The sequence below is a fragment of the Diachasmimorpha longicaudata genome, chromosome 1 (genome assembly GCF_034640455.1).
Source record: "Diachasmimorpha longicaudata isolate KC_UGA_2023 chromosome 1, iyDiaLong2, whole genome shotgun sequence".
Taxonomy (NCBI): Eukaryota; Metazoa; Arthropoda; class Insecta; order Hymenoptera; family Braconidae; genus Diachasmimorpha; species Diachasmimorpha longicaudata.
Window position 1 is genome coordinate 4,640,104 of NC_087225.1, and position 23,678 is coordinate 4,663,781.

General features: G+C 45.4%; 2 protein-coding genes across 2 annotated transcripts in view; one reads left to right on the forward strand and one right to left on the reverse strand.

Moving 5' to 3' along the window:
• Positions 1-23,678, reverse strand: part of LOC135168868 (uncharacterized) — a 62,459-nt gene that overhangs the window by 27,695 nt on the left and 11,086 nt on the right. The gene's annotated exons all lie outside the window — the stretch shown is intronic.
• Positions 5,705-23,678, forward strand: part of LOC135168043 (uncharacterized) — a 46,635-nt gene continuing 28,661 nt past the window's right edge. Inside the window, exons 1-5 of the mRNA XM_064131924.1 lie at positions 5,705-5,834; positions 6,236-6,299; positions 6,373-6,549; positions 6,904-7,234; positions 7,374-7,533. Coding sequence (XP_063987994.1) covers positions 5,705-5,834; positions 6,236-6,299; positions 6,373-6,549; positions 6,904-7,234; positions 7,374-7,533 — 862 coding nt within the window. The remainder of the gene's footprint in view (positions 5,835-6,235; positions 6,300-6,372; positions 6,550-6,903; positions 7,235-7,373; positions 7,534-23,678) is intronic.

The following is a 23,678-nucleotide window of genomic DNA, read 5'->3' on the forward strand; positions in this document are numbered from 1 at the left end:
ACCCCTGCAGAGATATGGGGGTGAAAAGAACGGCCAATGGGGTGCGAGCATTGCACGGCTCTCCGTCCGTGTGCCACGGGTAAGCAGTGTGCGTGCTTCCCCTTCTCCTCGGGCGAACGTTCCATTCCGCTAGTGAGTGAGAGAGAGAGAGGGGGAAAGATATTTCAAGACAATCCTTTCGGGGGAGGGGGGGGCGCTAGGGTGATTAAAAACCGATTATTATTTACATTATAATTATTTATTAAAAGACAAGATTCTGAAAACCGCGGGCAGCCCCCTTGGCGTTCCAAAGCTAATTGTTTAAATGTTAATTATCTCATGATGCAATAGCCCTACAGTGTTTTGTCAAGAGATCTTTTTTATTGTAAATTTAATTTACAACAAGAAAAGTCTGTTTGAAACGTAAAGATTTAGCGCCATATTGTAATTAAGTCCCCCGGTCAGGCCAAAAGGTCAGCAGCAACACCTCGGGTCACTAGACCCCCAAGCTGACCCCGGAAGTACCACAACTCCCCCCAGTCTATCGTAGATCCTCATCGAGAGCGGTAACGTTAATCAACTTTCAGAAAATCTTCCCTTTTTGATACTAAGTACATCACCAAGTACATCTCCTTCAGAGATAAACGGCCTAATTAGCCACATCTAGTTATTCAACAGTGCATATTAATTGTGTGTTAAACATTTATCCAATTATCATTTGTGTATCAAGCGTTTTAAGTGTGGAACTCAGTGTAAACCCTCGACTTTGGTGGCACGTGGCCCCAATAAACTTTTATAGAAAACTCAACATTTAGTGACTTTTTTCCACCCGGTTCAATTCTAAATGATCCTCCACCTCAAATTCCACCTACATGCACCCTAAAATTAGACAATCCTCAAACATGTCTCGTGACAAAATCCTGTAAAAGAACCTCTTATCAAGATAATTAATAATAAACAATCGACGTCTAAATTCCGAGGGGATAGCTCGCGATTTTCGCGGAATCCGGAGCAATCACCGCGTTGTCTTGATTATCAAGTAAACAAAGGGATTTACGGCCTTTTGTCACAAGACATTTTTTGCAGAGAATCAAATTTTCTCGCAAAAAGATCGTCTTGACAAAATGTTGTAAACCCATTGGTTTACAAGATAATTGGCAAAGCAGATGGCTGGGGATTTCCCCGGATTCGGTAGCAATAAACGACAAAAAGTAGCAAATAGTTAGGGACTCTTCTAAAGCTGAGGTAATTACGGTATTTGGCTAACTAGCTGTCGTAAAGGCCCATGTGGAAGGGATGCTGTGTCGCACAGCTTTACGACTTGATCTGTTGCCGCCCGCGAAAAAAAAGGGTTTTCCCACTACCGGTATGGATTGTAGCTCAAATGTGGCACGTTCAAGTCCAAATTTCCCATCTGCGGACGATGGGACAATTGAACGAGAAGAACAGGCCATTTTCACCCATAAAAATTATTATTTCATAGTTGACAGAGGAAATTTTTCCACTAATTTTTCCAAAGCGTCAATATCCCTCAAAACGTCTTCCAAGACAGAGCTAGATTTCGCGTATGCTTGGTCCTATACTATTCTCGTCCAAATAACTTGTAGTTCCGTCAGTTTACCGGGATACATACGTTATTAGTTAGTGATAAAAAAGTGCAGTGTCATTAAATTGATATCGTAGAATGGCAAAGTTTAGTGCAGCGGAATATGCGGATATGGTGACCATTTATGGTATTGCGAGGGGTAATGGATCGGAAGCCTCACGGTTGTGCGCGCAACAGTACCCTCATCGAGTGGTTCCTGAAGCATGAACCTTCCGAAACGCCCTACAACGCCTCCGAGAGGGAAATATTCTTCCGCGACATGGGGGAGAAGGGCGTGCAAGACCTAATGCTGGGGTACGAGTGGAGGAGGCGATCCTGGAGGCCGTGGAGGAGGATCCAGAGCAATCCATTCGGGGGATCGCGGCTTTCTTAGGAGTTCCACACAGCACGGTGCAGAAAGTTCTGCAGGAGGAAGAGGTTCGCCCCTGGAAATTTACCCCGGTCCAGGAGTTAAAGCCCGAGGACCTCCCCAAGCGTTTGGCCTTCGGTAGATGGCTCCTCGACAGGAGTGAAGAGCCAAACTTCATTCGAAACATACTGTGGACGGACGAAAAACTTTTTGCGAAGAAGGGGATCGTCAACCAGCACAATGAGCATCATTGGGCGATTGAAAATCCTCGGCTGGCAAAAAGTTCCAACTTCCAGTATCGCTGGAAAACACTGAATATCTGGGGAGGAATCCTTGGCGATGAAGTGTACATACATCATCTTGCAGGACGTCTTGACGTAAGTATTCTCCATAGTCAATACTGCGTTTCCTGTTGGACTTCGATGTCTAACCCAGTATGACAGGTTTCTCCTAATAATTATTTGTTTTTTGGCAGGATGGGAACTATTTGGGGTTCCTGGGAGAGCGGCTTGCGCCGATAGTTGGTGATGGTCCGGCCTCCAGGGATGTCTGGTTCCAACACGATGGAGCACTAGCACATACTTGCGTACCGGTCATTGAGCAGCTCAATGAATGGTTCCCCCAGCGCTGGATTGGGAATCGCAATGACCGGGACAGGGCCGGACGACGAGCACCACCCGTTGCGTGGCCACCGCGTTCTCCAGATCTTACCCCACTCGATTTTTTCTTGTGGGGTACTCTGGAGTCGCGCATACACGCTCACCACCCCGCGAATCAGGAGGAAATGGTTGCACTGCTGTACGCAGCAGTCGCAACTATCACTGCTGATGAACTGGAGCGAATGAGGGCCAATTTGCTGAAACGGGCCCGACTCTGCATCGCTGCTGGAGGTGGACACTTTGAAAATCGATTGTAGTCCACCCAAAGAAAAAAAATCGGCCCTCTTTTTCCCTATGTATTAAAAAATGAAATTTACAATAAAAACAACATTTACAGAAACATAGTAGGCCTTTTTTGCGATTATTGCTCCCGATTCCTTATCAATAAGAAAAAAAAAAAAATTGCACACGATTCCGCGAAAATCGCGAGCGTTCCCCGGTGAATTGTGGTATCGATTATTTATTATTAATTATCTTGATAAGAGGCTCTTTTACAGGATTTTGTCAAGAGACCTTTCTTGTTGTAAATTAAATTTACAATAAAAAAATCTCTTGACAAAACACTGTAGGGCTATTGGATCATGAGATAATTAACATTTAAACAATTAGCTTTGGAACGCCAAGGGGGCTGCCCGCGGTTTTCAGAATCTTGTCTTTTAATAAATAATACTAATGTAAATAATAATCGGTTTTTAATCACCCTAGCGCTCCCCCCTCCCCCGAAAGGATTGTCTTGAAATATCTTTCCCCCTCTCTCTCTCTCACTCACTAGCGGAATGGAACGTTCGCCCGAGGAGAAGGGGAAGCACGCACACTGCGTACCCGCGGCACACGGACGGAGAGCCGCGCAATGCTCGCGCCCCATTGGCCGTTCCTTTCACCCCCATATCTCTGCAGGGGTGCGTCCGAGCGAAAAGTGGAAAAGGACTTTTCTACTCAGAATCACCCCCAAAACATGCCTGTCCGCTATTAGCCTCTACCCGCTGTACACCCTGTATACGAGTGTGTATGTGTGCATGTTTTTTATTTTTAAAGCATTATTAATCTTTTAGTATTTCGATTAAGATTCGTTTTCTTTAATTTATCTTGTTTATGTATTTTTCCAAAGAATAATTTTTTTTAAATTAAGCCTATTTCTGTTTTTCACTTTTCATCTTAATCGAAATACCAAAAGATTAATAAGTGCTTTAATATTATACAATTTTATAAAATTAAATTGATACAAATTATAAAATGTTTTTTGGTGAATAAATTTAGCAATCGTATGATTTCTTCTTTCGATGAACACAACCATGGACAATAGAACCTAAGCAAAACGGTACGATTCGTTTTCTTTAGTTGATATTGTTTATGTATTTTTCTAAAGAATAATTTTTTTTTAATTAAGTCTATTTCTGTTTTTCGCTGGTGGGGGGGCGAAGCCTCCGGCTCGCCTCGAGTGCGACTTGTCACGCCTCGTGCTGCAAACTTCACACTTCTCACAATTCTCCACCTATCGTCCTCATGTCATAATCTACTATTATGTAGCGGGCGGGTGTTCATTTTTTTTATTTCCCTCTCCTTCCTCTTACCCTCCGCCGCCAGTCATCTCTTCCTGCCGCCGCAGGGGAGTAGTACGGTATGGTGGGGACACCACTACACTCGCATGTTTTTCTCACCGACATGTGACTGGGTATTCCACGCCCCTGATTCGTCCAACTTCAACCCTCAATAACTTGAAGAGGGTGCATCTGATCAAAAAGTCGCTCAGGACTTTTCGATCCAGAATTTCACCCCCAACTTAAGTTTAAAGTTTGGACGTGCAATTCTGGGACACCCTGTATATATGCTGTAACCTTGGCCTTGCGGAGTTGGTTACCAACTGATTCCTCCCGGCCGGATTACGTTAATTTTTAGAATTATTTTCCTAAAGAAAGATGATTCGAAATTAAATATATGGGGTTTAAAGAAATTAGATGGAACTCGTGATAATGAACCTTTGTTGGTAATTTTAATTAACTGACGACTTCTTGTATAAAATTTTAATATAATAATTTTTTGGCCTTGTCTCTGGGGCCTTGTGGGGAAGGGGGGTAAGACCAACCAATCTGCGACACACGCGTGACTCTATATAATAATAATTGGGTAGGCTCTAACTTTATTTATAATAATAATCGTAGGGGAAGAACTGACAGGGACACTAAATAGTATTTATTACTTGAAAAAACCTGGTAAAATTACAAATAGTCATGGGAAATGAACTGAAAGAAAAAAGGAAAGGCTTACCGTGGGGGGAAGTTGTATTTTTGGGACTTCCGGGTTAAGGGGTCTTTTTCTTTTATAGATTTTTGGGGCAGGAAGAAAATAAAAGGGGGGCACTCACAGTGTTAAAGAGGGGTCCTCCTGGTTCCGAATCTAGAACCTCTCCGAGATGGTCCACGGATGATAGGCTGCCGATGTCCACAATTGGAATGTCCTCGTGGGATTTTTCGGGTTGGAGCTCTTCTTTCTCTCCACTAATCTTCCCTCGTCGTCAACCGAGTCTCCTCCTCCGGTTTCCACTGTTTTTTCTCCTTCTCACAATTTCACTCTTAACTCCTTGTCCTTATTCGCAATTATTATTATATTAGATATGTCGGGCTACACGTGTATTTTCACGACTGTGTCGGAAGACGATCCACTGCGTAGTGACGTGCGACACATTCGTCACGTAGTCCTCTTGATGGGGGCGGTTTCCCTGTCCAATACTTTTTACCGGCGAACGGCACGTGGGTCTTTATATACGTAATATCCGGGGAAGGACAGCTGTATCGCACTGCGAGTGCTATGGTGAAGGGTTAGGGGGCAGGAGGAGGATCTGCTAACAGGATAGGGGCGCCAACGGTAGCGTTGTAAAGAAACTATATAGCCACTCAGCGGCGTATTTTGAGGGGGCGGGGAAAGGGCTAAAAAATCTGCCTCGTCACAATGTATATACATATCTATGTTCCCCTCGTATGCCTCAAAAAAGACAAAAATCAAATCCGGAAGTACTGTATTTGTTTTTGTTAAGATCAATTAATGCGGTACTTAAAATAGATTAGATTCTTATTGTATTGTACTTATAGAAGTTATTAGAAATGTAGAATAGAAATGATTAAATCCGCCACCTTTGAGCCTGTGGTCGCGCGCATGCCCAGTAGCAGTAGTTGCGCGAGGGAGTTGTGCATGAAACTCCCATGCGTGGGATTTTTGCCCTCGTCTGGCATCACTGAGGTCAAAGGTGATTCAGTGCCGCAGGGGGGCAGTTTCCCCAGATTGACCGCCAGATTTTGAATAAGTTCTTTGGATTATATAATCACCTGCCTTCTCAGAAAACAAAAGATGACTTCTGGGGAAAAGGAAATGAAAATTGAAAACTAATAATAATAAAAAAAAACGATTTGGGATATTCCGGTTTAAATAGTATCCGATTTTGCGCCATTCAAAAAAAATTTAGGGGTGGTGGAAGTACGAAGGAACGATTATGAGAAAATTAAGGGATGGGGGGTCGAAAAATATGAATCATTAATATTGAATGAAAATTCTAACTTTGGGGAACTACTATTTCACGATAATTGTCAGAATAGGAGAAGGAAGGAAAAGAATAATTGAGAGGGGAATGAGCAAATTACAATATTTGAGACCAAGGAACGGGAAATGGAATAATCCCCGATAATACGACAGCTGATGTGCAAGTGCTCGACCGGTGAGCTGTTGGGCTCTTCGTCGATGCATTCGGGGATTCTCCGTCGTCAAACGCCGATATTCGGGTGACGCAGTTTTGGCTGCTGGTCGACGTTTTCGGGGGCGGAGACAAAATCAGCTATGGTGGATTGCGTGCTTCACGATCGAGCGAGAGTTCAACATGTAACGGGCTGCGGGCGGGGGGTTGAGTTGCTGGGGATCAGTTATCCAGCGGCGGGTAAATTGCGTGTGGCTGGTGAGGATGATACATGGTGTCGAAAGAAAAATAATATATTGGGGGGGGGGGGGGTATAACAACATTACAAGGTTTTTCACGGAAAAAGGCATAAATACGAATATCTCTCAGCTCTCCATAGAGCGGTAGACATATGAGTGAATTGGATGGACGCCATCGGAACAAAGAGGTTGATGTGGAAAATTGGAATCGGTGTGGAGGTTGGCGAGATATAAAGGAAAACGAACAGTTGACAAGTTTTCATATCTCAAGCACTGCTGAACCGATCGGTCTTAATCGCTGTTACAAAGTAGGCTTATCCATGCTCTCATCACACGGAAGATGAGTTTTATGTCTCATTTTCACTGTATTTTTATTGAATTTTATAAAGTGAATCAGGAAGAAAACAAATTTGTGTACGCTGGCATACTGATCCTAAAAACATCATTTCTTCACGTTTCTATACGTTCTGTACCATTTGCAATCAATATGAGAGAACAATAATGCGACTACAGCAAATGTGCGGTCCACTCCTACCTGTTAAGTTAAAAGCAAAGAGAAGTAGGCAGCCTGAAGCTTATTCAACTGAAACGATATCACCATTTCTTTATGCGCAATTAGTCATTCTTCGTCCATTTTTACGGATTGCGCTCGTAGCATACTGTGGAATGGATCCCTTCCAATTCAATTCCAAGAATAAAAAATTAGATATTTGCTATGGGGTTTGAAAAGGAAAAATAAAATATATTGTACAATATTGCATGAAGAGACCTTTCGTTCTATTTTGGCAATTTTTCGAAACGGCTTCAGCATATTAAACCTCACAATAAACATTGACAGTAATATCAATATAACCCGTAGAACAGTCAACTAATATTTGCAGTTTCTACACTATTTTTTCTTTTCCACAGATCGCATCTGTGGAACCGCACTACGGTGGACAAATATGATTTCACCTCGTGTATCTGGTTCACCTATGGAGCACTTCTGAAGCAAGGATCTTCGATAACTCCAGTGCATAGTAATGACATTTAATTTCAAGAAGTCCCCTTGTTAATTCTTCAACATCATTTCTTTTCTGTTTACTTTATTTTTTGAATTCTCGGAGAGTAGCTGTTTTCGCATGGAATTAAGGACAGAGGATAATACTATTGTTTTCAGACAACATGAACTTGATCCACCTTAGCTAAAAATTTAATGTTAAGTCAGATATTCCTAAAGTGTAAAGGCAATGATGAAATGCATGGGGTGCCATGAGCGTGTATACAAGGAGTTATTTCAAGTCGTTGCTCTACCATATTTATCCAATGTCTGTGCTCATCGGTTTTTCATGCAGTTGCCCTTGCTTAATGTCTTGTTTGGGTTACCCAGGTAGTTCTCGACCAATAATTCTCTCTTCTATCCACGTTTCGAGCAGCGGTTTATTGCTTTTTTCAAAGTCAGGGTTGGTTTTTTGAGGTTGGCATTACATACCCAAGTAAATCATTCAATATACCATGTATGCCACCTAGTTTGGCCGCAAGTACGTGCATATTAATATTCATTCTAATTCTCTTCGAATCATTTAATCCTTAAAACCGGGTGGGCGGTGGTTCTGGGCAATTTGAGAATGAATTTCTATGGTATCCGGTAGTTGAGTTGGTAAGAGTGCCGGGTGTGATACTGGGTAATGTAATAAACGAGCGTATTGATACCAAAATTATGATTTAACCAATTTCACCGAGGATCGACTAGTTCAAGGCAAAATGGATGTCCACATAAGCAACCAGGCTGATAAAGTAGGAAGATTGATAAATAAACAAATTGTAAGGACGTTTGGATACTGGGACAATGGTTAATGTGATACTAAGAAAACAACCTTGCCTGTTTATGGTTTTCGGAAACCTGACATGGCCGATTAATCTACTCTGCTTACATGATATCAAACACGTAGGCTATTACCCACTGCCAGAGGGCGGGGGCACTTGGGAAAAATCCATACTGTTCACGGCTACTTTCAGATCGCCGAAGGATACTTAGGAAACCATCATCGCGTCGACCCACGAGTGACTGACATGGACATTGCTCCCGCGGCGAACTACGGGACAGTGGTCCTTGGTGTCAGCTGACACCCGGCATGTGCAAGGTGGATGAGGGTATTTGGGATTGAAAGAAATAGAGGAGGAGAAGAAGTGAAGAAAAGAGAAGATGGAGAAAATATTCCTAGTTCTCATTCATATTTCCAACCGCGCCAGGGCTACCGGTAGAAGATTATCAGGTCCCTGTCCCAAGACTCTCGTCTCCGACAACGAGAGCTGGTTGGTCTCATTCATTCATTCACTCATCGTCGCCGTCGTTTCTGATTTCCTTGTAAGCATCCACACATGTCAGTCACATACACTCCGTGCAAAAATCCGCGAACACGTCGAATGAATCCCTCGACGCCACAGAAGCTTGTGCCGCCTGGGGCCATGGGAGATTCCCGGTTATGTGCACGATGCACTCCTGCTGTGGTGCATATATCGGACAGTCCATCACGAAATGCCGGACTGCATCTTCAGTCTAGTCGCACTCACAGTTGCTTGATTGGGTAAGGCAGTGGTCTTGAAGATAGGACGGGAACTGCCCGTGCCCCGTCAGGACCTGCGAGATCCAGTGGTCGCATTCGGCCACTGGATCTCGCAACCGCCATAGCGGGAACGAACGCAAAGACCTTCCTTCCAGTTTGAGCCCCTTCAAACCTACTCTTTCGAGGATTTCGGATATCTGCCTTGATATTCTTCATGGCGTTAATGGGGCGACCGTTGCAATTTACACGTGGATTCGCGTGGTCTATGTCTACGGTACCCATTGTAACCGGAATGCCTTCCTTGGCTTGGTAACGCGCTGCTCTTTTCTGCAATGCAAGATCCACAGGAAAAACCCCGGCCGTTGGGGAGTCCTTCGTGGGGAGCCCTCCTACACATGCAAGTAACCGTCAGCAGTACGCATCTTTGTGCGGTACGAAGCTTCCTCCAGTCGTACGCTGTGCAAGGGTCCACCCACCCTGGAGCTGCATGAAACCCGGGAGCCTCAAAAACGCCCGGAATCCCCAATGCTTATACAGTCGGGCCGATAGCCGGCCTAATAGCACCCTACCTTTACATGATACGTAATCTGTATGGGTCCGGACCCGCATGTTTCTATTGAAATGCACTCCGAGGCAGCTTACGCTGTCCAGGAACTTAATGTTTTGCCCGCCAATCTTAATTTCGGGTGGGTGGCTTTCTAATGCCGGTATTACGAGACGGCGCTATCTGACCCTATCCGTGCCCTATCCGACTTCAGCTGCTCCAGCGGTGCTCTCTTCTACAAATTGCATGACAGGACAATGCCCTCTCTTTTATTTTTTGACAGTTCGAGTTTCGCTGATTCGCACCCCGAACACATGTGGTCAACGACAGCATGACCTAGCCTCTCTAACTCCTTACGCGAGTCGGCCGATACGACTGCGATAAGATCGTCCGCACACGCGACTTCGATGTCGCCGAAGTTCTGTTCGATGCTCTTGAGGAGGGCATCGAACATGAGATTCCAGCAAACGGGGCCGAGGATTGATCCTTGCGGATAGCCCCGAGCGGCCGGCTTGGGAACCTCTTGGTCGCTCTCGCCGATCTTGACGGTCCGATTGTCAAAACAGCTCTGAAACACTTTAAAGACATTCTTGGGAGAGGCTCGTTCAGCCGAAGACTGGAGGACTAGGGTAGGGGCCCCCACACGTTGTCAAAGGCTCTCGAGATGTCGAAAAGGGCCGGGCCGTTCGTGATGGGCCGCTGAAGAGTAGAGCTGGACGTCCTGATGGTTACTACCCTGATGATTCCATCGCTACCAGGATGAAGAGCGACAACTCGGGCGAAAGTCCACTTTGTTGGTGGAAACCTCTCGTCGGTGAGAAGGACGATGGAGCCGATCTTGATTTCACGGGATCGGTGGTGCCACTTGGAGATGGACTGAGGATGGTGAAGATTGCTAGTAGACCACCGATTCCAGAAGCTCTGAACCTTCGGCTGGATGAGCTGCAAACGAGTTAAGCGAGAGACGTTCAATTGAGCCAGAGAAGGTTCAGGCAAAACGGTCAGCGCATGTCCTATAAGGAAGTGTCCTGGAGTCGTTAGTTCCTCGAATGTGAGTAGGTCATCTCCAATGGTCTGCTTGAGCTGGTACTTAACCGACATGACTGCTGCTTGACAGTGATTCCGCAATACCTGCCGCGATACCTGAATTGAGGAACGTACGGCCAGGTGTGAGACGAGCTATGGGGAGCGGACCAATAAGATGTTGAGCTCGTATCCCTCGCTTTCTTGCGCATGGAACGCACTTCAATATGAAAGATCTTACTGGCACTCTTCCACCAACGATCCAGTAAGACCGTCTGAGTTGACCAAGAGTGAGCTGCGTTCCACCATGTAGGGTCCTCGAATGACGAGCTGAGCAAACTGCGATTCCTTCGGAATGATAGCCTGATGTTCGCTTCATGGTCGAGCTAAACAAACTTGCGACGTCCACAAACGGTAAGAACTCTCTGCTGATGGAGATACACTGTCAATCGGGTGAGCGAATGAGAAGGTCTGAGCTTTTGCTCTCTGGACAAGGTCATCCGTCCGGGCGAGAAATGTGCTGACTGACCCGCCTTGATCCAGAAGAGACGAGCTTGTTCCATATGACCAGGGTTGAGAGCATTCCTTCACGAAGATTTTGGGATTTCTGAGACAAGCAATGAAGTGTTGATGGAGCGCAGTAATCCTCAGCAACTTGTTGAGCGAGGAATAGTGACGAACATGATGCCAGATCATTGGGCGCTGGACTTTCACATTGAGCACAACACCAGGTTTCTCTTCTAGATCAGCTGATGCTACTGACGAGAGTTCCAGGGATGGCCAATGAGATGAGCTCTTCTCCAGCCACGATGGACCCTGCCACCATAGCTCGTGCGACGTTAATTGAACTGTGGTAACTGGAAGGGTGAGAACTGATCCATGTGAGCGATACGGAAGAGTCGGTCCATAAGTACGTCGAGAAATTGGATAATTCGAGCTGGTTTTTGATGTACTTGACGAGCTTAGCAAGAAGAACTGCAGCTGAGAGCTCCACTCTCGGAATTGTCAGCGGTTTGAGAGGAGCTTCTCTAATTTTCGAGCAGACCAATGCGATCTGAGGCTCTTCGTTACCAGTCAAGACCTTAAGATAGACCACAGCCGAGATCGCGAGCTGAGAGGCCTCCGAGAATCGGTGTGTCTCTACAACGAAGTTCTGGAGCAATCCAACCCATCTGGGTGTGGATACGTTGGATAACGAGGTGAGATCTTGCCGAAAACTATTCCATCGATCAGCTATCTGAAGCGAAACTTCGTCACCCCAACCAAGCTTTTCTATCCAGATTTCCTGTAGGAACATCTTCCCTGTAATGACTACCGGTGAGAGAAATCAGAGAGGGACGTACAATGGAGCATTCCCCGATAGCACAATCCGCTTAGACACGGACGAATGCTGCGATGCTTTACTCGTGCTTCGCACTCGTGATTTTTTAGCCTGAAAAACTTGACTCCTTCATTTGTTTGCAACGAATCTATCGGAAAATATTCTATAATTTTGAAGCTCGAGTGGTATTCAGGGGATTATTTTTCCTATCCAAATTTCGGCCAAGAGAATTGAGGCATGACATGAAAAGAGGTTTATTTGGTTAAGTTGTCGTTTGTTTCTTTATATGTAGCCTACCCGCAAAATTATCAAAAAATTATCGCATATAATACCACAAGAGCTCCGAAATTATCGGATATTTGCCGATAGGTTCGTTGCAAACAAATGAACGTGTCAAGCTTTCCAGTTTAAAAATCACGAGCGCGAAGCGCGAGTGATTTTTCTTGAAAACTTGACAAGCTTATTTGTTTGTAGGGAACCTTTAGGGAAATATCAGATAATTTCGAAGTCAAATGGTATTCAGGGGATTATTTTTTCCATCCAAATCTTGGCCGATAGAATTGCACCATGAGGCATAATTTTCAACGAATTGCCATTTAATCTGTCAGATACAATTGAGGGTTATTTCATCATTTGTTTTTTTTTTTATATAGGCAACATGCAAAATTTCCAGTGAAATTTCCAAGAATTTCCGCTGAAATACCGTGTTGACTATACAAAATATCAACAAATGGTGCAATTCTATTGGCTGAAATTTGGATAGGAAAGATAATCACAAAAAATTCAGACAAAATTTTTTAACGATCTATGGCTAAGAAGTTTCACTTCTGTCGTGCATAAATATTATACACATATTTTTTTTTTTTGATCAATCAATCAATGATCAATCGCTTCGATGTGCTCTGCTGAGTAGATTGACTGAAGCGTGAAATGGACTTCGCCGGACGGCGCCCCAAACGACGACTTCGCCACCCCAGTGCTGCGGACGGAGCTTCGCGGCTTTGTCAGGTTCCACTGATGCACGCGACATTCTGAGATGACCCATAGTTCGGAGCCGGGGTCCAAGAGTAAACGACCTCGCTGAGAAGAATGATGATCCGGACTGGTGAGCAAACCTAAGCTTGTGGAGAGCTGGACCCCAGGTGGCGAACTGAGAGAAGAGCTATGATTAGAGCATGAGATGGCCACTTGGGACTCAGCCCTTCATGGTTGCGATGAAGGGCCAGGCGTACTATGTATGACCACATTGGAGCTGTTGTACGTCACCGATGGTACTGATGTAGGCTGAGCCGGTCGAGACGGCTGAAGCTGACTGGAAGCGGCCTGAGCAGCAGGACGTGCTTCAGCTGGGCGACGAGAATGCTCACGGTGCAGGCGAGTATCATGCTTCTCCTGGAACGTCCGGCACGTTTGAGTGGTCTCGCAGACTTTAATGCTGTGCTTTTCCTGGCAATTGTAGCACACATAGAGCCGATACACCACTTCCTTCCTTGCGACGGGCGAGAGAGCTCTAAACTCGCGCCAAAATGGGACATAATAATCGTTCTTGCAGAACGAGCTAGGGTAGCCAGCGTCAGCCCAAGAAGTTGAGAGCGTGGACTGAATCTGAGCTGGGTCTGGAGCTGTCTGAGCTGACGGATATGAAGAACCAGTGGCTGACATCTGGTTGACCTTGGCGGTACTCTTCCTCATAGATGGAGTCTGCACGCTGGTCTGAGATGGACGAGAGGGGGTGTTGGCCGAGAGCGAGGGTGATCCGACCTCCAAGATCTCCATGGTTCGAGAACACCCCGATAGGAACCCGAGGAGATGATCAAGAATGGGGTATTCAGTGGAGGTGCCGATCTTGTTCTCCTAAACCTCCCGGAGTTTGCTCGACAGCCGACCAGGCAGCACGTTAATGACCACTGGGCCCCAATCATCAGCGGGCTGATCCAAAGATTTCAGGGCACTGAGGGCCTCTGAAACTTAGCTGGTCAATACGTTGAGGTCCGCGGCACAATGAGCCTTCATCTGCGCTGGATTCAGTCGCTGGTCGAGGTGCGCTGCAACGAGTAACCGCTTGTGCATGCACGTATGAATTTTATATGTCAGAGGTAGCCAGTGTGACGTTTATGAACGACGTACTGGCGCCATCCCTGAAGGTTGGGCTCTGGCTAGCCTGGTTCGCGATTCAAAGACCGAAGAACTCGATGGGATCAACCAGCCGCGCACCACGATCGGTGGTCCTGGGGCCCCAGAGAAAATGTTGGGCGTTGGCATCCACGCGACGATCACTACGACAGCTGAGGACATTCTCAAGGTGCTTAATGTGGGCCGTGATGTCGTCCGATTACTGGAAGTAACTCCAGACGAAGAAGAAGGATCCACCGGGACGCGGGCTTCAGCACAAACGCAATGCGCTGTGCTTAATTGGGACCCACAAGCAATCTTCACGATGGAGTTGCACGCAACTATGGTCACTCACGGTCGTTCCGTTGAGCACGCAGCGATACGCACTGCAAGCCTTAGGCCTCGGATGACCCAGATGTTGGCTTCACGATTGACATACGGCTCATGGAGTAACAGTATGTCCAGACGATCTTGACGAACGAGCTGAAAGACCTCCCCGGTTACTGCAATTGAGACATGTTCAACTGCAGCATCCTAATGTCGCGCCCGATCCCTCGATCGTGGTGATCCGGGGAGAGTAAGCTGTTGGAAGGGGGTCTACCGGTGAGCCTCCGGTCGCAACGTGATCTTTACTGGTCCTACCTAAGCTAACGTAACACTCGCGAATCCTATCTAATAAATGAGTGGACTCACCGGTTGACAATCTTGAAGATTCAGCCGTTGGCTGGCCCTGGTGCTGAGTTAATCCCTCGTCCTCTTCTGCGACGTCATCGTGAACAGCGCGATGGCTGGAACCTTCCCGTCATCAGGAAGGGAGTACCCCGGCACACGGCGGCGACTACGAACTCTTGAGGGTACCACTCTTTTCGGGTCCCTCGTTGCAGTCACTGGATTTGGAGTAGTACTGAAACGCGCTGCGCAGACTTCGTCGCACAACGGGCGCATCATGGTGCCACCTGGAGATCAAATTGGCGGCCGCTTAGCCGCCGGAATAGAATCGTAGAATGCCCTGCCATGGTTGCTGGTTGATGATACCGTCGGCGGCCGTGCCCAAAGGCAAGAGTTGAAAAGTAAAAAGGATTAAAGCGAGCGGTTTCCTGCGGCGCCGACCTGGGTAGCTCGGGAAGCCGAGCGCCGTCTCTCGGAGGGACCTTCTAGTTTCCGCCGAGCTGGGTGGCTCGGATCGGGGTCCGGTGATAGTGCTGGGGGAGTGCTCCCTCTCGACTCCCTTCGAACGGGGCGGATAAGAGGAGCGGATCCTCAGAAGAGAGGAACCCACCCATTTCTTCCGACGTACCACCCCACGAAGCGTATCTTTCCCGACGGATACCCACCCACTCCCCCTGTCCCCAACCCCTACGTGGGAACGACGACGTTCATACCCCTTCACACTGCGAAGCAGCCTGTCCCCCCTCCTCCCGCACCGATACCCCCGCGTTACCCAACCACAATCCTACGATTTCGCCCTCCCTCACGTCTACCGAACGATCGCGACCCACTCCCAAATGTTACCGATCTCCCTAGGAGATTACCAAACGATTTGGCGGGCCAGCCCCTCCGAGGGGTTCCCAAACGACGTGCCTCCCCTACCACCGAAACTTCCCACACATTTGGGACTTCTACCCATCCCTTCCCAACGCATTCCGCGACTCAGCCCTTCTGAGGGTTTCCCAAACGATGCGACCCCCCTATTCAACGTTCCTAAAAGTTTGGGAGTCCGGCCCACCCCATTGCGATCTAATCCTGAATCCTCCTCTGCGGACCCCTATTCGGGCGCAGGGACTTCCCCTGCACCTGTAACCCTACATCCATCAGAAGCCCTCAAAATGCGAGTTCAGAAAACAGCTATTACATCCCTTGCACGAGAATTCGAATCCATTGATAACATTATTTGAAAGGTAGAAGCTCAGTGGTGCGACTTAACAACTTTAAATAGATAATTTCTAATAAATCGTCAGAAGAATTCTTGGTGAAACGCTCTCAGCGCATCAGTGGGAGAGTAATGGTTATCAACTTTGGATTTTTTTGGGCGTTCATGACAAAATAACTTGGCGATTATAATTGTTGGTGGATTAATTATTGATGGATAAAGACCGAAACACTGGTGGTTTAATTATCCGAATTTAGGTTAAATCTTAAATGGTGAACTTGACCGCGGATTAATTGGAATATTAATTGGTTTGACCGTTGGAACAATAATTCACTAAACACGGGTGGCTCTTTCCATGGAAAAACGAAGACTGATGTGACGAGTGGGTCAGCCAGTCTCGTCGGTGACCCGAGGTCAACCGAATTTAGCCGACGAAGCTGACTGCCCTCCGTCTTCAGATTTAAATCTGAACAGTCTGTTTTGAGAGTTTATGCATGGATTTACATAAGGTTTATTGACTTAAGGAGTGTATTTTTGTCTTTTTAGTTTTTTTTTCGCCCCAATATTTATGTTCAAAAATTATAAGCAAAAAGTAGTACATTATGGTATGAGAACGATAGGCGGCAGATTGTCAGGAGTCTGAAGTTTGCAGCACGAGGCGTGGCAAGTGGAAGTCCAGGCTCGCCGGAGGCGAATGCCATAATCTCTTTAGCGATACGAAGGCCTATGGCGGGTGGGCGTAGCGGCGTGCCAAGGGGGGTCCGCCCCCGCCCCCCCCCTGCCACTGAAAGACGGAAAGAGACCTCATTGAAAAACGTGTATTCGTCGGAAAAATACATGTAGGATCAATATTATAAAGGGCAGGATTTGTGTATTGTGAAAAAGGTAACTAAGTTTATTTCAAATAGCGTACACTCAAGTTGACATTAATTTAGTAGAAGACGAGTATCTTCTCGCGCAACCGGTCAAGTCACACCTGACTTCGTACCGCTTTCCGAAACCTGAAAATGCACTGTTTTTTCCTCATTTTTTAAAACACTAACTTTCTCCCTGAGTCCTCAACAATACAAGGTCTGTCCTGAGGATGACCCCATATGGCCGGACAAAAACCGACCGTTACAGTACACAGAAAATCCTTAAAACTCGACAGATGACCGTCATAAAACTATCATGTTCGGCAGACACGTCGCCTTTTCCTCGCTTTTCTTACGTTAAAAACCAACACATAAATTACACTGAAAGCTTAGCATGTAAATAAATTAACGTTAACTAGTGCCATATCGTTCTCTCGCGTGCGCGAATATCCGAAAGAACAAAGCAATCACTCTTCACTCATTACATCCATTCCACATACATAACCAGAAATAATATAAACTGAGGAAAACGAATCTTAATCGACATACTAAAAAATGACAGTGGATTATGGCATGAGGACGATTGGTGGAGGATTGTGAGGAGTGCCGCAAACTTCACACGACTCACAATCCGACACCATCGTCCGAATGCTATAATCTTTTTTTAGTTACGAAGGCCTATGGCGGGTGGGCGACGGGGCGCGTGAAAGGGAGGAGGGGGACCTTCGCCACTGAAAAACTGAAATAGACTTAATTAAAAAACATTTATTCTTTGAAAAAATACATAAACAATATATGCTAAAGAAAACGAATCTTAATCAAAATACTAAAAGATTCATAATGCTTTAATAATATAAAATGTTTTTTGGTTAATAAGCTTTACAATAGTATGATTTCTTCTTTGGATGAACACAACCATGGACAATAGAACCTTAGCAAAACGTTTTTATGGACGATTTTCATTGTCAGAGGTAGCAAATATATTGAAACTTGAGCAACCTGAAAAATGGATATTTATGGTTTGAGCGGAGCTGCGTGGAATATCGATCAGGGATCGCTGCTCTGCCAAGATGGGTTGATGAGCGATTGCAGCTGACGAAAACGACTGGATGTTGAGTTTGGCTTTTTTGTACTTGAAGCGGGATGATATGAAGTCGTCGGGTGAGCAAATATGGGAACTGCGAGAGCTGGTGGAGAACGGGATCCTGATGCAGATAGAGCATTCATTGTGCTTGTAGAAGTAGGAACTACTGAGACTCTTCTAATGGCGTTGCTAATTTGACTGGATACTATGTTTTTATGTTTCTGAGTGCTGTCAGTATAACGATGGGGTGTTGAGGAAGATTTCCATTCTCCCAGTTTTTTGAGAGCCATGAAATCAACCCCTGCCTCAACTGCGATTGTTGCGCCTGTACGTCGAAATAAATGCCCGGTAAATGAATCAGGGTTTGCGAGGTTCAAACAGGTGACGATCTGCTTCGGAAACTTGGCAATAGCATGTATGCCAATTACTTGGCGATGACATTGCCCTTTGTTGTATTTTATAAACAAATTTTTCCGTTCAAATCCTGGTGGTCTCAAAGACAAGTACTTCTTCACAATATTACGGTATTCGCCAGTAAGTGAAAATCCCCGATTCTGACCATTTTTGGTTTTCTCCAAAACAAAGTTGATGCAGGTATGATGATCCTCTATGTTATTCAACGTCAAGTTGTAGAGCTCTGCTGCTCGACACAGACCATGAATCCCAATGATCGCTGTAACCTATGCATACAAATATTTATTCGCGATTTGAACCATTGACTACATAACTAAAAAGAATTCCTTCGACAATAATACTGATATTAGAATTATTATAAACGTACCTGTTGTGGCAAGTAAATCATGTCAGGAGCCTCTTCAATGAATGTATAAATTACCGTGCAGTGAATGTACGAGCTTGCTTCGGAACATGAGTAGATGTTTTCTCGTTGCCTGATAAAAACATGGTGAGCTTGTAGTAATTATCAAACTGATGTCCATTATAACCGTGCCGGAGTCCTTTTTAACATGGAATATATAGCCCATAACGATTTTCGTGCCATGGATGTCCTCAAGATGTGAAAGTATCCCAACAGTACTTTCTCATTCACAATCCTTATTTTTTATTCTTTCAAAAACATTTGAAAATTTGTGCGCGGTTTGTCGTATACGTTGTTGGATTTGGTAGTGATGAAATACAATTCAGCGTTTTTTGCCTCAACCAAAACATCATCAGAAATAAATGATGCCTCTTCGTTGAGGTTCGCATCTGTCCCTGAAAGGTTCTGGTATCCCAGAGAAGTTACATCACCTGATCCAAGCGAATCAGTGGATTCCTGCTCTTCACTGCACATTTCGCTAGAAAGCACGTCCTCTGGAATTTCAGGAATAACGCCATTCATTGTCCTTCTTGATAATTTTCACTCACTTGATACTGTTGTGTTGCTATTGCTCAACTGTCATGTCACTCCGAAGTTACGACAGTCTCCGTTTGAGGCATAGTAGATCGCGTTTAGCGGAAGGTAGGCAAGCATCTACACTCCCAGGGGCTGTAATATATCTCGGTGGAGTCCGGTCTTATAATATGTAACCTATCGTCCTCAAACCAGTTGGGTTGGAAGCGCTTTCCACGCCACAGTAACGAAAATGTAAATAAATGTTCATCGGAGGGAAAAAAATCCGGTGATTTTCTATAGGAAATGTAGATTTTCACAGATGAATACAGTGACGACTAGGGATCGCCAGCAACACTGATTACACCCCCTGCGGGAATATGTCAACACTGTTTAAACCAAAGGTGCCTCAGGCGTCTTGGCAGCCGGTGTTAACAGACTCGAGCATGCAGAAGAACATGCTAGTCAGAACGCCAAGCGGAATAATGTAGTAGTAAAAGCACTTGATATATCTGCTGACTCAGGTAGCACGGAATAAAATATTGGTCAGATCGTACCTGATTCAGATGTTTCATCATTCTTGGAAAGTCATGCATTTACGATAACATCACCTGTCCAGAAAGGAATCAGACGTGATTAGCGGCACAGGTAATTTAAGACAAAGCAAGTCTGTCACTTTAAACAGGAAAACAGTTGTCGCTGGTTCGAAAAGTTGGAATGACCCAAACGTTACCTTCGCAAGGAAGTGGAAGAGCTGGAGCTATACGATGAAGGTCAAATATTCTACCTTCGATCTTGATGACTTTCGAACAATCGCAATTCAACCAACACGGTGATTTATTTTGACACGGTTTCAGGGCTAAAAACCCTGAAAACCTTACCAGCCTGATCACTAATCTACTGGAGAATCAAGCTCAATCAACATTGGGTTTTTGGAATATCTTCGGTTACCAAAATGTACCCGCTGAGTCAGTCATAGATAATTCTTGAATTTCCGGCATATCAGAGATTAATCGTCACACTCTCCATCTTACCAAATTTCACAGATCATTTCGACTAGTTCTTATTATCCGGGTGAACGAAAATATTATGGTTTTAGCTAGCAAAAAATCTACACCACAGTTGCGCGACCTCAACCACCGTTGGACAGCACTCGAAGCCTCCGATCCGGGCCGCGGGGGGGAGGCGGAAGCGGAGATTCTGCCTAAGCACTGAACTAAAATACTTTGATCAATTATATATAAGAAAGTTGATCAGAGAGTCCCCACTCATTACAGAGAAAACACTTTGGTATATCATAGCACCGAAAGAGTTATGCCCATTTTCAGAAATCGATGGCAGGATTTAGCACTTTCGCTGACTACGAGATATATTTTCCTGATGAAAACATCGGTAGTGAATGCATCTCCACATTCCACTCATAAATACACCTCCACGCAAGTCACCAAAAAAGTGGTGTCTGCGCACTTTATGTACGCTTCCCAAGGGCTTTCGATTCCACTCCTTACTATATGCTCTAGTTGGAGCTTGTTGGATTTATCATGAAATGAATAAATAGGAAATCCCTTTGATTTGAGTCTGCGTGATTAATGACACACCGGAATGTGCTTTGAGTCATTGTCGTCAAGTTACAAGGTATTAAGTTAGTTCTGAAGTCTAGTCACAATAACAAAAAAAAAAAAACTAAATCATTCCGACAGAGAGAGTCAACGCAGTCAGCTAACAAATGATTGCACACCTGAGTCGCTAGACTCGAGTTATTATCATGAACCGGACACGACATGTAAATCGGAACAAGTGAGCTAGTAAACCCACTTGTTAGTCTAAATGTAGACACACGGTTGATCAGAACGACCGTAGCCGAAATTCGTTAAATACTTCAACGACTCGAAACAATAATAAAATCGGTGAATCTCGGTGACTCCCAAACAAAAGAAATACGCGACAGAGACGATAATACGACTCAAACACGGTCGACGTCACGCGACCTTCACATTCCGGAACCGAAATTCAGTGGCAAGAGATTTTATAAGTCATTATATAGGGCACAAAATTCACGCAGTCAAATATCACAATTTTCTCCTCAAATTAAAAAAATTCAATTCTCTAACGAGCACATTTCAATTATTAACTCGGAGAGAGAGATAGACCTCGAGAGTTTTCACTGCTTGAAGCGGCCAGAGATTCGGTGAGGGAATACTCAACATACAGTCCTTCTGGACTCAGAGGTCTGGGACATCCAAATTAAATTACCTTCTGAATCTCTGTCCACGATAAATGTTAATAACAATTAAAAAATTTAAAAACCAAATGCCTGTAAGAAAAAAACCACGCTAAGCCGATGTCTCGGAGGTCCAATCTCAAGGCCCACCAGACGGGAAATGTTCGTACGGCACACGTGCCGTACCCAACAGGTGGATCACGCGTTCGATGATAGGAGGGCAGGGGGCGGTGAAGTCATTGTCCACCAATCCCCTTTAATTAGGCATGCGCGACAGCTGCCCTAATTCGTAACGCATGCGCCCTTGATGCTTAACGCATGCGCCTTAGCTCCTGGTGATGCCGAGTGAGCTGGTTCCGGTCGGCTTTCCAGAACCTTAAAAGAGTCCCGTGTGAACCGCGGCCGGAGTAACACCTCGTTTCGTACGTTGTTCCACAGAGTTCTATGCGGAAAAACCCAGTTTACTTTACTACACCCCAGTACACCTCAATAGTGCCCCGTGTCTCGCCCCTTATCAAATTAATACCTAAGCACAAAGTTTCTCCTCTCATCCTCTAATTCACCAGCGGACCTGGAAAAGAAATCAACATCAGGAAAACGCTGCACGGCGAGCGTCCCCACATCTCGTGTGGCGCCAAGACACCATTCGCACATAACCTAATTTACCATTTCAGCTCTGAGATATAATAACGATTATCAAATAATTGAAGAAATGGCTCTCCAAGGAGAATCTGATTCAGAATCAGAAGTTGTTGAAGTTCCACCCTCAAGCACTGTCTCACATAAATGTATTGAGAATATGCTTATTGACAACGAGACAATAATAGCCACCACTTTTCTAGACTCATACCTCAGTCAAGACTCCCAAGATGCAAATTTCCCAGATCGCAACCACATTCACAACCCTCTACCTCCTCAAAACTCTCATCCACCCTCCCATGATTTATCAGACCCAAGAAACAAAAAAAGATCTCGCGACTACCCTGACTCATCTGAATTCTTAAAGTTCCCCAAACACAATGCCGGCACCCACACACACGTGGGGAATACATCAACCAGATCCACAAGTTCTGCAATGCAACAATCTCCTCAGAGACACCCCCCATCGGCGAGTCTCTAGTCGGCTCAAGACCACAATGCATCCCCTCTTCAACAAATCAAAAAAACCTACATCCCAAAACCACTCCCTCCAGATGTAATGAAAAACAAATACCCCATCTCGTCACAAGAAAAGCAATTTGATGTAATTTTTGACAGCGATCCGTCGCAAGACGATTGGAAACCTCCCAACCAACTAACAGTCTGCAGAATAGTAGCAAAAATTCAAGAAACCCTAAAATTCCCTAATGATGGTTTTCAATCCAAAAAAGTGGGACAGAAGATCCTAATCCCCTTCTCCAGCCCCCAAGTCGCAAACTCCACCCTCAACCACCCTCGTCTCGTCGATAACAAGCTTGTCGCCTACATCCCACAATATAAAATTAAACGTCAAGGAATCATCAAAGGTGTTCCTCTAGAATACTCCCCTGATGAAATTCTTCCTGACATAAATTCCTCCTCTACAATTACCGCAGCCTCCAGGCTAAATCGCTTCCACAAGGTAAATGGCCACCCCAAACTCGCCAACCCAATCCATACTCCTTGTCTTCGAAGGTCAGGAGCTTCCCAAGTTCGTCACTCTCTGGCACACTCGCCTAGATGTACACCTCTCTATTTCTCAAGTGAAAAGATGCGGAAACTGTCTCAGATTCGGGCATACCAAGAAGGAATGTCGCTCTCACACTACCTGCTCCCACTGCGCTAAACAAGCCCATGATCCCAAATCCGACTGCCCGGAGGCCCAAATGCCCCCAACTTGCATTAACTGCAAACAACACCATAACTCCACTTCTGACAATTGTCCTGCCTTGACTCTCCAAAAAAAATCCACCACCTGGCGTGTTCTGAAGGTATCTCATACCTGGAAGCCAAAAAACTCCTCAACGAGAAAAGATTACCATCACGACCCCCACCAACCTCTATCTCATCTCCGCCTCCTATATACAACACAACCAATTCCCCCTCGATCAACGACGACAACCCGTCTCCTCACCCAGACTCTTTACCTATCGTTCCAACTCATCACTACTCGTCGAACAATCCATCTACATCCAAGCCACATCCCTTCCAGAGCTTGAGAGGCTCACTGAACGGCTCCTGGCCGGACTCTTCTGCAGGCAAGGCCATCACACGCAATCAAAATCCTTAAGTCCCCAACAG